Source organism: Ahaetulla prasina, chromosome 3 (genome assembly GCF_028640845.1).
Source record: "Ahaetulla prasina isolate Xishuangbanna chromosome 3, ASM2864084v1, whole genome shotgun sequence".
Classification (NCBI taxonomy): domain Eukaryota; kingdom Metazoa; phylum Chordata; class Lepidosauria; order Squamata; family Colubridae; genus Ahaetulla; species Ahaetulla prasina.
Genome location: NC_080541.1, coordinates 35,685,426 through 35,703,186, shown reverse-complemented (window position 1 = coordinate 35,703,186; position 17,761 = coordinate 35,685,426). Strand labels below are relative to the sequence as shown.

At 36.9% G+C, this 17,761-nt stretch overlaps 2 protein-coding genes across 4 annotated transcripts in view; one reads left to right on the top strand and one right to left on the bottom strand.

Moving 5' to 3' along the window:
* NBN (nibrin) overlaps positions 1–1,652 on the bottom strand; it is a 30,029-nt gene extending 28,377 nt beyond the window's left edge. The window contains exon 1 of one of the 2 annotated variants that reach the window (XM_058176951.1): positions 1,513–1,652. In XM_058176951.1, the coding sequence (XP_058032934.1) occupies positions 1,513–1,549 (37 nt within the window). In that variant the 5' untranslated portion in view covers positions 1,550–1,652. The remainder of the gene's footprint in view (positions 1–1,512) is intronic. The other variant, XM_058176952.1, reaches the window with a different exon arrangement.
* Positions 1,653–2,221: 569 nt separating this feature from the next.
* On the top strand, positions 2,222–16,479 carry DECR1 (2,4-dienoyl-CoA reductase 1). 2 transcript variants are annotated; one of them, XM_058178110.1, is made up of 11 exons: positions 2,246–2,343; positions 3,248–3,360; positions 8,297–8,496; positions 9,130–9,187; positions 9,314–9,400; positions 11,970–12,117; positions 14,260–14,359; positions 14,885–14,957; positions 15,359–15,505; positions 15,840–15,902; positions 16,335–16,479. In XM_058178110.1, exons 3-11 carry the CDS (start codon positions 8,375–8,377, stop codon positions 16,392–16,394), a joined length of 858 nt encoding a protein of 285 aa, XP_058034093.1. In that variant the 5' UTR covers positions 2,246–2,343; positions 3,248–3,360; positions 8,297–8,374; the 3' UTR covers positions 16,395–16,479. The 2 variants fall into 2 exon arrangements, with proteins under 2 accessions (XP_058034091.1, XP_058034093.1); XM_058178108.1 differs by lacking the exon at positions 3,248–3,360 and having other exon boundaries at positions 2,222–2,343.
* The last annotated feature ends 1,282 nt before the right edge of the window (positions 16,480–17,761 follow it).

The following is a 17,761-nucleotide window of genomic DNA, read 5'->3' as shown; positions in this document are numbered from 1 at the left end:
CCACAAATTAGCAACCATTTGGCAAGCTCAGCCTATTTCTTTTGAACTAATGGATGGATTACTAGACAGATTTTAGGAAATGGTCATATTCAATGTTACACGCATAAAAGACAAATCTAGTAATAATAATATCAGTGGGGACATATTTCATGTGCCCCAAATTCTCTGTTCCTATCTTCAAAGTGGCAATCACTGATAGTTTACTTTGCACTGCCATATAAATACTTAAGTTATTTTGCTGGGGGAATCATAATCCAATATCTCACAACTTAAACTGAAATTTCTTTTGTGGCTAACTACTCCAACAATGCAAGGCCCTCTATTTCTATATCATACTCTCTACTTCTGAGTGACCATTAATCTAGATCATTTTTAAAGTTGTTGCATTATTTCCCAAAAGTAGGCACGGGAGCACATCCACACGTATACTCCTTTCTCACATAATCCATGCCCAGGATTAAGGAGAGTGCACTCCATTGAAGTGTATTTCAAAATAAATTTGATTTGCTGACTTTAGGTGTACAAGTCTGAACTTCAACTCGCTACTTCAGTTTCTTCATCCACCCAACTTGCTAAATTCATCTAAGTAGAATGTTTCATGCATGCTGGATGGTTAGGGAATTCTAGGAGTTGATGTCCATAGCAGTGTTTCTCAACCGTGACAATTTTAAGGGGGGATGGACTTCAACTCCCAGAATTCCCAAGCCAGCAAGGCAAAGCAAAGCTGGCAGGAGAATTCTGGGAGTTGAAGTCCATCCATCTAAAATGAGCTGGAAAAGACCTTGGAGGTCTTCGTGTCCAGCCCCCTCCTCAAGCAGGAGAACCTATACCATTTCAGATAGGTGACTGGCCAGTTCAGAGGTCTTCAAACTTGGCAGCTTTAAGACTTGTGGACTTCAAGTCCCAGAATTCTCCAACAGCTATGCTTGAAGTCTTTTGGTTTAGACCAGGGGTCTCCAACCTTGGTCCCTTTAAGACTTGTGGACTTCAACTCCCAGAGTCCCTCAGCCAGCAAAGCTGGCTGAGGAACTCTGGGAGTTGAAGTCCACAAGTCTTAAAGGGACCAAGGTTGGAGACCCCTGGTCTAGACTCTTCTTAAAAACCTCCAGTGATGAAGCACCCACGATTTCTGGAGGCAAGCTGTTCCACTGGTTAATTGTCCTCACTGTTAGGAAGTTTCTCCTTAATTCCAGGTTGCTTCCCCTCTTTGATTAGTTTCCAACCATTGTTTCTTGTCCGTCCCTCTGGTGCTTTGGAGAATAATTTGACAACAGAGAACGCAGCAGAGTAAACAGGCACCAAGCCGGAAGAAGTCCATTCCACATATGAAAACTCGTGTCATACGAGCAATCTGACCCGCAAAAGTCTGGCAGACCATTAAATGGTACCAAAAGCAGTCACCACATTTTCTCTTGTCCTGCCACGTAAGGATAATCCGGAGTGTTGCAGTCTAGATTTATTTACTTTACCTTTCCCCCACCCCACCCCCACCCGCTTAGTGTTCTTGCTTACCTCCTCCGGTCTCATCGGCCGGGCACAGTTTCCACATCCTAACCCTAGAGAAGAATCGAGGGTGCCGCTCCCCCTAGTCAAGAAAAGGGCCCCCAAGCCTTTCGCCCAGGAGGCAGAAAAGAAGAGTGCGCCTGCGCGCAGTTTATCTCTTGGTCGGAAAAACCCGGAAAGAGCGATCAGCGCCATCTACGGGCAGCGAGAGGAAAAGGTTTCTTACCGTGCCAGGAACGTCATTGGTTAAAAAAAAGATATTTCCCAGGAAGAAAGGCAAATCAATGAAAAAGTAAACTCCTACTTCGACTTCTGAAGGAATCAGGAATCGAAATAGATTTGAGGAAGTTTATTATTCTGGGGTTAGCTTATTTTTATTTTGTGTTTATTATTTTATTATTTTTGTATTTATTTATTTTGGGGTTAGTTTATTCTGGGTTGGTTTCTTTTTTGTATTTGTTTTTATTTTTTAAATATTTTAACAATTGTAAACCGGCCTTTATCTCACTGCACGTGAAGTTGGCAGAATTGCGGGGTACTTTGCTCAACGCGGCGATAAAACTGCACTAAAAGTTAAGCGAAGTATTAAGTTTCTAATAGGAGCAAGTTCGCCTTTCGGGAGGGGCGTGGCTTGCTGTTCTCCGCAAAAGATGGGCGGGGGAGGGCGGGGCTTCCTGCCAAGCCCCGCCCCGCGGCCCCATCCCCGCGGTCTCTTAGACTGCAGAGAGGGGGAGGCGTTTCCGAAGCGCCACCGGAGAGGGAAAGATGGCGATGGGGGTGTTTGCTCGGTGCGGCTCGCAGACTTTATTTGCTCCGCGGCTTTATTCGGCGGCTGTGCGGGTGAGAAGCTCAAAACCTGTTCTTCTCCTTCGGGCACCGCTTCAGGGAGGCGGCGATTTCTAGCGAGTCCCGAAACGGCGCCCTGAGCCGTCATTTTGCACCCCAAAAAGAGACCCCTGGAAGGGCGGAGAAGAGTAGCGAAAGATACAACCGTTTCTGGACAGATGCGGAATAATAAAGAAGTTAGGTTTCCGCCCCCCTCCCGAAACTATTACTATTAAGTAGTAATAGTTAAACCCAAAAGTTTAACTATTACTACTAACTCACCCCTGGCTTTCAAGGAAGTGTTCAGTACGTAACTTCTATACGTCTTCTATACAAATGATAGTCCTTTTTGTCAGCAAGTTCTTAAAAGAACTGTTAGGCTAATTGCTGCCTCTAGTTTTTTACCAATGGGGAATGCAATATCCATTTAGGTCGCCGTATGTATAGACTTTTAGCCGTTAAGACAGAAAGTTGCCCAGGGTTTTACCATGGTGAAGGTAGTCTATATTCCATACCACATCTTTATATGGGGTATATGGTCCATATACATTACCCATTATAATACCTAACCCATTGCAGTTCTATAAATCCGTATTATGGTGATTTTATTATGGCTTTACTTTAATTTAGTATATTACATCCTATATAGTGTGTGTGTGTGTTTGTGTGAATCATATGTATAAATAGGAGTATAAATAGGAGTCCTGCCTCATGTTATTGGAAGGGAATATCTGGCCAACTTTCCTTTATTATAGATTGCCTAAAAATGCTGTGGTTGAGTTGTGCACAGAATTAAGTTTGAGTGAGGTACTGATTCATTCATTCTCGTATAAGGCCAACGTTTAAGCTTATTAAAACCAAATTTTATGAAAGGTTTTAGTAATTGTTTCTTACTAATACACCTGTAACAAATTCTTAGCGTTTAGTGGATTATTGAAAGGTTTGAATTTTGGCTGGGCACCAGTTGAAAACTATTAAGTGCTGTTGCTCAAGTTGGCTCCTGCTGGGATTCATCCCTCTTTTCTATCACAGGTAAAACTTTTGTAACTTTTACCATTTTTTAAACTTGCTGATAACCTTTAACCTAGAGAGCAGGGTGCTCTTGTTATCTCCTTAGCAGTTAGAATCTTTTTTCTCCAATTGACTCCATTTCTTATTACAGGTTTTTTTAGTTTGCTTATGATCTGTTTTGTCATTCTACTATTCATGTTTATGTTGCAATTAAGTTGTAAAGTATCAATTTATTGGTACAATATTATTTAATCAATAAATACAGATATGGTACGACTACCAAATGCCTTTTGATTACAGGAGTTCTAATAAATAGCAACACATAACATGTGTTATGTTAATGAATCACAGAAAAACATTCTGTGGAGATGTTTCAATGTGAACTTTGTCCTAAATGCAGCTCAAATTATGAGTAATGCTATTTCCCAACCAAAAGAAGCAGCTTGCTAATAACTTGAAACTCCTGTGAATAGTGTGGTTATGTAACGTGGATGATTTGCCTAATTTTTAGATGAACTATAATTTATTTGTAAGGATATTCTAATTCACCCACCATAATCCTCTCTTAACATCAATGATAGTTACCTTTACCCATTTTTCTCAATTTAATGATTTTAGGAAGAGCAGCACAGTTGGGCTAACATGTACAATATTCATACTTTCAAATTGCAGTTTGCTGAAACTATCCAATTTCTTGTACATGTGACACCTATACCAGCCTTTTTTTAAATACTGAGGATTTTTGAATTTTTTTCCTTATATACTTCCAAATTAACACTTAAGCAGAATGGAAATTGCTGCAATGCTTATTTTTAATCAGAGGCTTTTTTTAAAAAAATGTTCCTTTATCACTAAATATAAAATACAAATAAACAAATTAACAAACATCCAGTACTAGCAACAAAAAGGGGAAAAAAACCCAATTATCCCAAATATCAAATTCATCTACATTAAACATAAGAAAAATCCACCCCAGCCGACCACTGAAAGATACAAAAAAATCTAATATATTCTCCTCCCCTTATACAACAGGTCTACAAATAGTTATACACTTTTCCAATGTATTTAATAAAAAATACTATATTACATAAACAAATATTCCTGATATGAAACTCTATTTAATAATCAAATTGACCCAACATCAAATAGTCAACAGGTTACCTCTAATCTTCAAATCCTTCTGTTAACCATCTGTCATTGTATTTAACTTGTAGAAAATCCACAAATGGCTTCCAGTCTCTTATAAATTTGTCTAATCTGTTGTCTCTAATTGGAACAGTTAATTTTCCCATCTCTGCTAATTCAGTCAATCCCATTCTTCAACAGTCAATGTCCCCCTGAAAAGAAATAACATTCCAAACTGTTTTTCAATTGGTTTATTCATAATACCTAGAAGAAGAGCTTCAGGTTTCATTAATATTCATATTCTAAATATTTTCTGCATTATCAATATTAGGTTTATCCAATATGATTTAACGTACTTGCAGGACCACCACATATAATAGAATGTACCTGGATTTTGGTTGCATTTCCAAAACTTGTTGAAAATCTCTCTATATATTTGAGCCCAGTCTATCTGGGCTCAAGTACAAACAGTACATCATCTTATAAAAAATATCTTTAAACTGTAATTCAAAGTAAATTTTAAACCATTAGTTCATATATTCTCCCATCAGTCTAGCATTATATTGTAGCCAAAGTTTTCCCCCCATTTTACCATACAATCTTGAACAAATTCGTCTTCCAGATTCATCTAAAATAACATTTTATACATTTTAGCAGTTAGGTGGTCATCTGCAAAACATAAAATGCTATCCAGTTCAGATTTAATGCCTGCAAATACAAGTTTTTATCTAGTTTAATCTTTCAAAAATTATATAATAATCAAATCAACAATAAATCCTTCACTTAGTAATTGTTCTCTTGTTTTTAATCTTCTTCAAATATCAGTAGATCTAGATATGTCATTTGAATTACAATTTGCATTAATGAGAGTCACACCAAAAACTTTACCTGTTTCATAAATTTAATCCAATTTTAAATTCCATTTCTTCTGCTCTTCTATATTCTACATTCTTCTACATTCATATTCTTAGTCAATATTGGAGAAGTCTTCAGACAGCGCTGGCTCTTTGGCTTTGAAACGGAGATGAGCACTGCCCCCTAGAGTTCGGAACAACTAGCACATATATGCGAGGGAACCTTTACCTTTAACATTCCCTTTCATTTGGTTATTTTTACCTTTAAGAATTAAAGTAGACTAAATTCAGTCTACATTAGACTGAATTCAGTATCCAAAGTATAGGATTTTTTGGAAAGATACAGATCAGAACGGTACAATTTCTCATAAGATAAAGATCTGTTACAATAAGAATTGGGTCTAAAAGAAAAAGATAAGTTTGATGCTGACCAAGGTCAGGCTGTGTAGATGGGAGGCATAGCTGGAGTTCTTGAAACTTCTTCATAATGCATGGGTTGTAAGATTTTAACATGGAATGTTAATTAGACAAATTTCTCCACAAAAAAGAAAAGAGCTATTTCACTATCTGCAAAAATCAAATCAAGACATGATATGTTTGCAAGAAACTCATATTCAAGAGACTGATAAAAAGTACCTCATAAATAAAACTTTAGGTTTGTAATATATCTCTGCCAATTGTAAGAAGAAAATCAATAGGATAATTTTGTATAAAAAACCCCAATTATTACCACATTTATTGTTTGCTGATGATCAAAGTAGAAATTTATTGTGCAAATTGAACTACAAGGAATAAAATTTATTCTAGTGGGTTTATACACCAAAGGCTATTTCTTTAATATGGACTATTCTTTAACAGTCAATAAAATGTTTTTGAGTTGTATCTTCCCCATCCATTCTCAGTCAAAATTAAGGGTAGTGTTTAGTTCCAGTGGTGAAGCAATATAACCTGAAGCTGATGTCCATGCTGTGTAAGCATTTATATCTCTGATAATGATTATGTTGTGTATTGGGGACCCGAAAATCCATTTAACAGCTGCAGAAGAATATGAGTTCATGTGTGGATGTATAAAACAGAATTGTCAAGTGAGACATCACAGTACAACTTGAGTGCTGACCTCTCCAGTTACTTTCATAATATAGTTCACTTTATTTGTCCAATAATCTTGGTTTACTCTTTCAACAAAATAAAAGGATGTAATTCTTTTAATTCTGTTCATTTAACATATAGGCAATGCAAATTTTGGCATATGATTAAATCCGTTTCATGGATTTTTGGCAAACATAGCTGTAGCTTGACTAAATTATCTGATTCTATGCTAACCAGCAACTAATACTCATTAATATTCTAGAAATCTGTACCATTATTTTAGCCTTATTCATGCTGACATCTTTGTTGATACCTTTGAACAGAAGGTACAAATGACCGTGTATATCCCTTCCCTACCTAGTAAATTTTGTTTTTAGTAAATTTTAGTGTCCTATGCTCTGGGCTCTTGTTCTTCTACGTTATAAACGACTGAAATTTAAAGAAGCTTCTTTAGACATAGGAAACTGTTCTCACTGTCTGAAGAGCCTGCCATTTTCTCCTCACAAAGGAACCCGAACTACAAAGCAACACTATGAGCTCAAAAAAAGGCATGGCTTCTTTAAAGAATGAGCATCTTTTCCACCTCAGAGCTAAATAGTTGTCTTGCATGAATATCTAGATTCATAATATTGTTTAAAGATCTTTAAAACCTCTTAAGGACAAGATTTGAAAGTGTGTGCATGTATTAAATATACTTTGGCCTTTAATCATTTTAATACCAACTATTTGATACAATGAAAGATAACAGATCCATTGAAATTAATTGGACTTGGACTGGTGGTGACCAATTTTAGGTGTGACTAAAACTGGAACTAAGAGAATGAAAAAATGATTTAATATTTATTTCAAAATTGAAGGAAAAAATAAATGATTTGAAGATTGAAGGCCAGCATTTATTATTTGGTAGAAATAGTGATTATTAACTGTATTAATGATATATTTATTAAAAGAGTTTATATACTGAAGAAAATGAAGAAAAAACTAGTTCCAGTCAAAGAGCTATTCTCAGCTTCCTCCAAAAATTTCAGAGCAAGACAAACACCTTTCTTCATTTTATCCCCATTATATATCATTCTTACTTGGATGCCAACCTTGAAATTCTGAAGCATATGAGCCTTGGTGGCGTAGTGGTCAAATTGCAGTACTGCAGGATACTGTATTTCTGCTGACTGCTGGCTGACTGCAGTTTGGCAGTTCGAATCTCACTAAGTTCAGGGTTGACTCAGCCTTCCATCCTTCCGAGGTGGGTAAAATGAGGACCCAGATTGTTGAGGGCAATATGCTGACGCTTAGAAGCAATATCTCATTAAAATAGGAACAGAGTCTTAAAATGAGAGCCAACATTGTGGTTTTGCTATAATGGTAGGGGTACATTCAGATTAAGGGTCACCAATTTATGAATGGAATCTTCTGGAGAGCATCCCTGTCCCTCTGCAGACCACTTCGTCTGGAGCATTTCAGGGCAGTTCGCATTGTCAGAGTAATATCATCTAAACAGAAAACAATGAAATGAGATTGTTTTGGTATATGTTATTGATTACAGGAGTATTGGATCAATTATGAGCTGAAATTTTACTTTGCTGAGCAATGTTTGCTTAGTTATTGTGTGAATACAGTTTAATTTTCGAAAACACTATATACTCTTTCATAAACCAATACTGATATTTACCAAGTTAAGCAAATCATGCCTTAAAGTAATGAGTGAACTTAGTCACAGACTTTACATAAAATGTTTTTGTAAGGATCATGGCTATATCAAGACTTGTAAAGCAGAATGCTTGAAAACATTTATATACATTATCACTTATTATTGACGGTAGTAGTTGCCTTAGTGTGATGTCTACAGTTGAAAAATACCTCTAGGTTAAAATGATCCTTTTTTCCCATAGCATTTCACCCATGGAACAAACGTACTATATCAAACGAAGAGTGGTCAAGGCTCCTTCTTTTCACCGCTTCAGAAAGTGATGCTGCCACCAGATGCTTTTCATGGGAAAGTGGCCTTTATCACAGGTGGTGGTACGGGCATTGGAAGAGCGATGACAAACACACTCTCTAATCTGGGAGCAGAATGTGTTATAGCAAGCCGGTAAAAACAAAACTTACTACATCTTCATGTTCTCTTTCACTTCCCATTCATCCTAGTTGGATGATAAATTGTTCCTTGCTGGATAAACTCCTGTTTGTTTGTTTTGTTTAATGTTGTGTACTGGATGAGGCACAACAGTGATAGAGTTTTACTCCAAAGGCAGAGAAATTCCTAAGAGCATGTTTGCCTCTTCATTTTCTGAGGAAATCCATAAATTCTCAGAGAACCTAAGGTAGTCTCCCATAGACCCTAAGACTCTTGAGTCCCTTTGGTGCATGAATCTGGTATGAATTAGCACAGAGTAACCATTATATAAGGAACAGTATGAAGAATCTTAACTGCATTTTCTAAAGTTGCCAACCTTGGCAACTTTAAGACTTGTGGATTTCAACTCCCAGATTCTGGGAGTTGAAGTCCACAGGTCTTAAAGTTGCCAAGGTTGGATTCTAAAGTATATAACACGTTATACACTATAACACTCTGTATGGTGTCAGATAGGACATCCAGCCAGTAAACTCTCAGCTCCATCCAGTTACTCCAAGTCTATCCCAAATTAAGGGATTATAGGGTCATAAATATGGAATGTTTATTGTTATGTAAACAATAAGAACTCACATTTATAACTTTTTGCAGGAAACTTGATGTATTGAATCAAACAGCAGAAGAAATATCTTCTAAAACTGGAAATAAGGTATTTAAAATTGTTATTAATATCTGGGTACCACATCTGAATCTAGTATGCAAAGATTTTAAATTTCTGTAAACATTTTTTTTTTGCTGCTGGTGGTTATATACATATTTTGCTGTAATTATGCAGGTTCATGCAATTCAGTGTGATGTGAAAGATCCAGAGTCTGTTACCAATGCAGTCAGTCGATTAATTGAAGTGGCTGGGCATCCTGATGTAAGTAATTGAAAAGTTTGATTTATTATTGCTGGAAAAATAATGTACGATATAACAAAAAAGAATGTCATGTAAATAAACTAATCAAGCAAAAGGCAATACAAATTGACTTTTATTGTAATTTCAATAATAAGGTATTAACTATCATATATATGCATACTAATTGATAATTGTATACTAATTTATCCCTTTCATGGATTACTGCCTTGTCGTGGCGAAGGGGCTTGCATAGCTCAATGAAGCTATGAGCTATGCCATGCAGGGACACCCAAGACGGACAGGTCATAGCAGAGAGTTCTGACAAAATGTAATCCACTGGAGAAGGAAATGGCAACCCACTCCAGTATCTTTGCCATGAAAACCCCATGGACAGTACAAAAAGGAAAAAAGATATGACGCCGGAAGATGAACCCCTCAGGTCAGAAGGTGTCCAATATGCTACTGGAGAAGAGCGGAGGGCTAGTACTAGTAGCGCCAGAAAGAAGGAAGCGACTGGGCCAAAGCCGAAAGGACGCTCAGCTGTGGATGTATCTGGTGGTGAAAGGAAAGTCCGATGCTGTAAAGATTTTTTCTCCATAGGAACCTGGAATGTAAGATTCATGAATCAAGGCAAGCTGGATGTGGTCAAACAAGAGATGACAAGACTGAACATCGACATCTTAGTAATCGACATCTTAGGAACAAACAAGTCAGTTCTAGAGGAGATCAACCCTGACTGCTCTTTAGAAGGCCAGATCCTGAAGATGAAACTGAAATGCTTTGGCCACCTAATGAGAAAGAAGGACTCACTGGAGAAGAGCCTAATGCTGGGAAAGATTGAGGGCAAAAGAAGAAGGGGACGACAGAGAACGAGGTGGCTGGATGGAATCACTGAAGCAGTAGGCATGAGTTTAAATGGACTCCAGAGGATAGTAGAGGACAGGAAGGCCTGGAGGAATGTTGTCCATGGGGTCGCGATGGGTCGGACACGACTTTGCAACTAACAACAACAACATACTAATTTATATTAATTGATAATACCCATAAAGCCCCATCCAATGGAACAGGCCATAATATGACATAAGATCAGCAAATCAGAATCTCATGAAAAATAATTTATCAGAAAACTAGACTAGAAGATTCAGGGAGTTGCTCCTTTTCTCTTAATTAAACATATCTACAGCAGAAATTTAGACTTGTACTGTGAGCATACCTTCTAATGTACAGCATTTTTCATATTGATAGAATTTTCTTCAGATTGTTTTGGACAAATTTGTAGCGTGGTTTGTTTGTATCAAGGTTTAATTTTGGAATGAAAGTCATGATCCTGGAGTGACATGTCAGGATTTGTAGTTTGGTCTTGGTCTAATGACAAAAACTAATTTTGATTGAGTTCATTTTTATTAAGTTATCTAATATTTCTTGATCTCATTTTGACCTGTTAAAGCTTACATTTTAGTAAGAACTTTGGACATCTTCGTGATCCGTTCTTAATAGATTGCATTATATCATAATGTATCAGCTTTATTACCCTCTGATATACAGCCATATATGTCAAGGCTTTTTTAGATATAACATTTCACTCGTGTAAGTATGCATAAACGAACAGGAAAGACAATTATCTAAGCTGGCTGAAAAATTCTGGGAATTGAAGTCCATCTAAAAGTTGCTGAGTGCCAGGCCCAAGTACAAAGACGAACCAGTGAGATCCGATAAAATTCAGTTGTTTATTTCCTTACACCTAATAGACGGAATCTTGCCAGACTAAAGCTATAACCTCCCAACTTGGTAGATATATTCTGAGAGATTGTAGTGTGTGACTACCCTGAACCTTCCCCCCACCCTTCCCTTCCCCATCCAGTTCAGGACTTTGCAGTCTTTTCTTTTGGGGTCCTCTGTGGAATGTTGTGCCTCTTCCCTGGGAAGCTGTGGTGCTATTGCCAGCATTCCCTTCCACTCCTTCTCCATCTGCACATCCAATCATATCAAGCTGAAAAACACTGAAATAAGCAATAGTGGATTATTTTATTATTAACATAGTTTTACTTGCCAGTTAGAAAGTTTAGGCACAGTCATGAGAAAAGTACACACCATTGATTTTTTTTTATTAACCTATTTTAACATACAACTGAAAAACAAATCTCCATTGAGAAGAATTCCTCCTAATGTCAGAGTCTGGTAGACAGTTATAAGAAATAACTATTTGAAGTTATTTCTATCAGAGAGGTAGTACCATGTATACCCCTTTGATATACGATAAGGCCGTGATGGCGAACCTATGGCAAGCGTGTCAGAGGTGGCACGCAGAGCCTTCTCTGTGGACGCATGCGCCGTTGCCAGCTGCTCTTCCGAGTTCTGGCATGCACACTCCACTTTCAGCACTCCGTGCCGTAAAGGCTAGCCGTAACTGTTATTTTTTCACATGACTGTATTGAAATAGTCTACAAAGCTTTTAAAGCCAGAAGTATTACTTGACAAGTTTTGATGCTAGTTTTCTGTTTATGTAGAAATTGGTAGCTGCTTATTTGTTATCTCAAGTAAACGGTATACCAAATTTAATACAGATCTAATATATTTTTCTTTATTTCAGGTAATAATAAATAATGCTGCTGGAAATTTTATTTCTCCTTCTGAACGTCTTTCTCCAAATGCATGGAAGGCTATCACTGACATTGTTTTGAATGGTACTGCTTTTGTAACTTTGCAAATTGGAAAAGAATTGATTAAAGCCCAGAAAGGTAAACTCAGATTGATCAACATCACTTTTTTGTCACTGAATGCAAGTGAACTCTATGTTTATTTCCTTGCAGATGTCCGGAAATTTTAGTTTTTAGTATAGTTCATTATTCTGAAAATAGGCCTCATACTTCATTAGTTAATAGCAAACCTTTTGGGAAGATGAGGCAGCTTTTTCTACCTGTCCACGTTCTGGAAGAAAAGAAAACAGCTACTTTATAGTCATCAGGTACCAAAGGAAGAGCTGTTATTAGCCTTTCTAACAGTTCAGCTATTGCTATTGCTATACATTATAACTTGGTCGTTAACACCAATATGACGAAGGATCTTATAGTGGATTATAGAAGGAATAGATCAGACATCCAGACCTTGGTTATCAATGGAGACCAAGTGGAGCAAATGGCTAGTTTTAAGTTTCTGGGTGTTATCATAAAAGGGGACCTGACCTGGGGTGCTCACATTGCATCACTGGTCAAAAGGGCCCAGCAGAGATTATACTACCTGAGACTTCTTAGAAAACAACAACTGAATGAAAAACTGCTGGTGACCTTCTACCACTGCACCATAGAGAGTATTTTAACTTAGTGCATCTGTGTATGGTTTGCCAATTGCAGAGTGGCAGACAGGACAGCACTCCAGAGGGTTAACATCATTGCCCAGAGGATCATTGGTTGCCCTCTCCCCTTTTTGGAAGAGCTCCCACTGCCTTAAGAAAGTTCAAAACATTCTTAAAGATCCATCTCATCCTGGGCACCCTTTTTCTGAACTATCTGGCAGACGGTACATGAAAATAAAAACGACAAATAGGCTGAAAAACAGCTTTTATCCCAGAGCAGTAACTATATTGAATTCTACTGTATAATGCAATATTAATGCAATATCAGGGGTTTTCAATTCAATTGTATAGAATGTGAAGGATGTGTGTTTTTGTTTTATTTATATATAATGTACACGGAAGATGGCATTTAATTTCGTGTACAAGGTGCAATGACAATAAAGTAAACTAAACATTACACATACAGTAAATTTTGCTTGTAGATATAAATTATGCAAACTATGTAGGTATTTTATGGAATGTTAGGCACTTTTTTAGGCACTTTTCATATAACCCTTGTAATAATGATTATTGAAAATGACTACCACTTTTATTATTATCTGATTCTTACAAACCGTTTTGGCTTTGTCTTGCTTGACACTACATATGTCAAACAAAACAAAGGAAATATCTGCATCTCTTTTATATGGCTGTTTAAACATTATTTTGCAACTGCTACCGTTTGTAAAGCACATTTAAAATAAATTAAGATCATTATTATGCTAAATATTATCTGCAATTTAATTATATATCATATAGTTAAAAATACATAAATACTGAGCCACAGTGGTTAGAATGCAGTACTGCAGGCTACTTCTGCTGATTGTCTGCTGATCGCAATTTGGCAGTTTGAATCTCACCAGGCTCAAAGTTGACTCAGCCTTCCATCCTTCCTAGGTCGGTAAAATGAGGATCCAGATTGTTGGGGGCAATATCTGACTCTGTAAACCACTTAGAGAGGGCTGTAAACACTGTGAAGCGGTATATTGTCTAAATGCTATTGCTATTTTTTCTTTAATTTTATATTGCCAGTAATATCTTCAACATGAAGTGTACATTCTTATCGCTTAAGTACATGTGGTCAAATATATGATCTGTTTCTGTTGTATTAACAGTTGGTCAACAAAACTGCAGCCTTTGGAACTGAGCTGCAAAGTAAAGAAATAAAATATAATAATCCATTTAATTGTCTAATAGATGTTGATTTATTTGCAAATCACAAATAGTACAAATAATAATTTTTACAATTCTTAAGTATTTATCATCCCTTTCTGTTGCCAAAACAGTGCTGTAAATATGGGTATGAATTTCTTGTTTAAAATTGTTTTAATTCTTTTTGAAATGACTTAAAATGAATGCTTTTAAAGTCTACAAACAGAAAAGTGAAATTACTGCATTGTGTGCATCTGTATGAGTAGGTAGAGATACACAGATACATACATGTCCATAAAGGTTTAGATGTAAATGCTAGTTTACATCCTGATTTCTACAAGAAATATAAGAAAAGCTCAGTCAACTGTCAGGTCAAAGTTATAACTGAATTTTTCAGGAGCAGCATTTCTGGCCATTACAACAGTCTATGCAGAAAGCGGTTCTGGGTTTGTAGTACCAAGTGCTTCTGCCAAAGCAGGTGTAGATGCCCTGTGCAAGTGAGTACTACTTAAAAATGCATTACTTTTTCTTGATACCTTTGATTCTCTCCTTGAGAGGTAAATTTAGCTGTTTTCCTGCTTCTCCTGTAAACCTTTGTTTTAGATCTGTCTATACTTTTTGCTGTGTAACGGGGTGAGCTCCCGTTACTTGTCCCAGCTTCTGCCAACCTAGCAATTTCGAAAGCACTTAACAATGCAAGTAGAAAAAATAGGGACCTTTGGTGGGAAGGTAACAGCGTTCCGTGTGCCTTTGACATTGAGTCATGCCAGCCACATGACCACGGAGACGTCTTCGGACAGCTCTGGCTCTTTGGCTTTGAAATGGAGATGGGCACCGCCCCCTAGAGTCGGCAACGACTTGCACGTATGTGCGAGGGGAACCTTTACCTTTTTATACTTTTCATAGAATTGTAGTCTCTGCTCATTTTGCAGCCTTACATTTTGCTAATTTATTAATGGCTTAATTAATTAATTAGTTAATTCTGGATGCAGAATATTTAATTAATCTCTGCTGATTTCTAGGTCTCTTGCAGCTGAGTGGGGTAGATACGGCATGAGATTCAACGTGATTCAACCAGGTCCAATAAAGACAAAGGTACATTATTACCCATTAATAAATTAACTGAGTTCTTTGCAGTGACCAGAAGCACTGCCCCACACAGGGTTGGGTATGGATTTAACTCCAGTTTTTGGCAAAATTGCGCCAGTGCTTAATGATTGCGAATTTTATTAACCACAAAAGCCACAAAAAAGGCCAAAAAAGAAGTCATAAAACCGGGTTGGGCACATGAGTGACCCGATTTACAACTATCTGGAGTTACAGCTGTGTCGTAACCCAAGGAATAGTGACCTTTTAGAATTGCTTCCTTGTGATCACATTTTTTTTCCTTTTATTTTACTGTTCTTTTTTCTTGTTTTTTTTTTTTTTGCAAGCCACGAATCATTTTATTACAACAATCATTTTTTTCCCTGGGTTTTTTGTTTGTTTGTTTTCAGGGAGCCTTCAGCCGCCTGGACCCCACAGGGATCTTTGAGAAAGAAATGATCCAGAGAATTCCTTGTGGTCGCCTGGGAACTATGGAAGAGATCGCCAACCTTGCCACCTACCTCTGTAGTGATTATGCGAATTGGGTTAATGGAGCAGTAAGTTGATCCTGGGTGCATGAAGCTCACTGCTGCTGTTAGAAAAGTGTAATTACACCCAAGCGCCACCTGATTCCTTGAAGGCCTTTAATTCCAGCATTTTTACATCAAGGTCTGTGGGCGTGATGAGAATGCTTTATGAATCACTCTTTAACTTTTTAGAAACTACCTAGTGGAAAGAATGCTTTATGGGCAAATTTAGTACAGTTCAGTAAGTCACAGAAGTTGAGTATTTTAAAAGTATTTTTTCTTGTACAAAAGTTCCACTGAAGTAAGCTAATTCCGCTGATAATTTGAATTTCTTAATGGAACAACCTCTGCATCAATCTTACAGGTCATTAGAATGGATGGTGGTGAATATGTGTCTATGGCTGGAGAATTCAATGAATTACGTAAGGTAATAATTTACAAGGAAAACTTTGTAACCAAAGGCTGCAAAATGGAAAACTCCTATCAGGTGTGGTAGTTGGTTAATCCTGCCCTCCATTCTGCTATACTTCCCATCATATTTTTCTTTTTCCTCCCAATGTCAGCTTTTACTGCTTGGTTAAAAACATCCAGGCTTCATGAGGCTATTGCCGCCTCTATCCACCACTTTTTTTAGAGTTATTTTTCTTCTTAAAATGTTAATGTATTACTATATACTTTTGATTTGAGTACTAAGCTTTAAGTCTCATTAATTTCACTTGAAAAAACTTTGAGGATCTGTTTTGCTCTGAATTCAGTTTAAAAACATGCCTGGCAGGGTCACGCCCATTATAGCGACACGCTACATGATGATAGTTAAAAAATCAGCTTCTCAATTAAAGTATTTTCTTTTCTATGCTAGGTCACCAATGACCAGTGGAATATCATGGAACAAATGATACGAAAAACAAAAGGCTCATAATTTATATTTTCATGTGACTTTTTATATAGCGTCTTTCTAAAATTTTGTGTATTCTAGCAATAAAATGCACCGCTGCTGATGATTATCTGTATGTCCATGTGTTTTACATTCACAAACTCTGATGTTGCATTCTTTGTAGGCAATATTTTAACAGACATACACAAATTACTAAATGTTAATACATTCATAGTTCCTTTTTCTTTACAAGAAGTCCTCGACTTAACAATCACAATTGGGCCCAGAATTTTCATTATAAGTTGTTGAGGTTGTAAGTCAAGCTGGACCGGATCTTATGACAACTTTTAGACAGGCATTAAACTAATCACTGCAGTCATTAATCAAATCATGCTGTTAAGCGAACCCAGCTTCCCCAAAGGGTTGGGGGGGGGTTGTTGTTTTGCCAGAAATCATCAAAAACGGTCACAAATCTTGATCACTAGACCACAAGGTGCTGCAACCGGTCATAAATGTAAGCCGGTTGACAAGTGTCTGTATTGCGGTCATGTGATTGGAGGAGTGGTACAACAGTTGTAAGTTTTGAGTATAGGTCATCACTCACTTCCAAAGCCATTGTAACTTTGAAACATTGTTAAATGAACAGTCGTAAGTGGAAGACTGTATTATTGTTTATGGTCAGTAGTCTATCTTGAGTAACAAATGGATTTTTTACTTGTTTGAATTGTCTAGTATCTTAAGAATGGGAGTTGCCTCTGTAGAAATATTACCATTTAATATTAGGCTTGTGAGATAGGGCACTATCTTTTCAGTCTACATTCATGTTAAGCGAAAATCAGACAGGTGTGCATGATTCTGAAGGAATTGTACTTGAATTACAATGATAATATATAAAATTATTGTAGCTGCAGCATTGGTAAGAAAACATTTTTAAAAATACACTGTGAAACATACGTTCTACAATGAAGAAAAATAAAGATATATTTGCTTGGGCTATAGGAAGCATCATGCTGCAGTCTACATAAAAGAAAAATTTTGCCATTTAATAAAGGAATTGAAGAAGAGGCAGAAATTAAATCAGAATGCTTCTACATTTAGTATAGAAATTGAAACTTCTAACCATATTTTGATCTTATGTTGACAATATTGGAAGGAGCAGCGTCCACCAGAGGGAACCATAACACAATATTCTAGTTATAGAAACCTGACAATATTTGACAGTTTGTATCACATACTCCTTCATTTGAAAATACCAGCAGATATCACTGATGCAATGAATGAAATTCACATGCCAACTTGAGTTGATACTGTTCCAATTTTTTGATGCTGGCAATTATTGGAATGCATCCTTGAACTGAAATTTTTTTTGCAACTGTTGGCAGAAGCATTTAATACGATCACCTTTTGGAAGT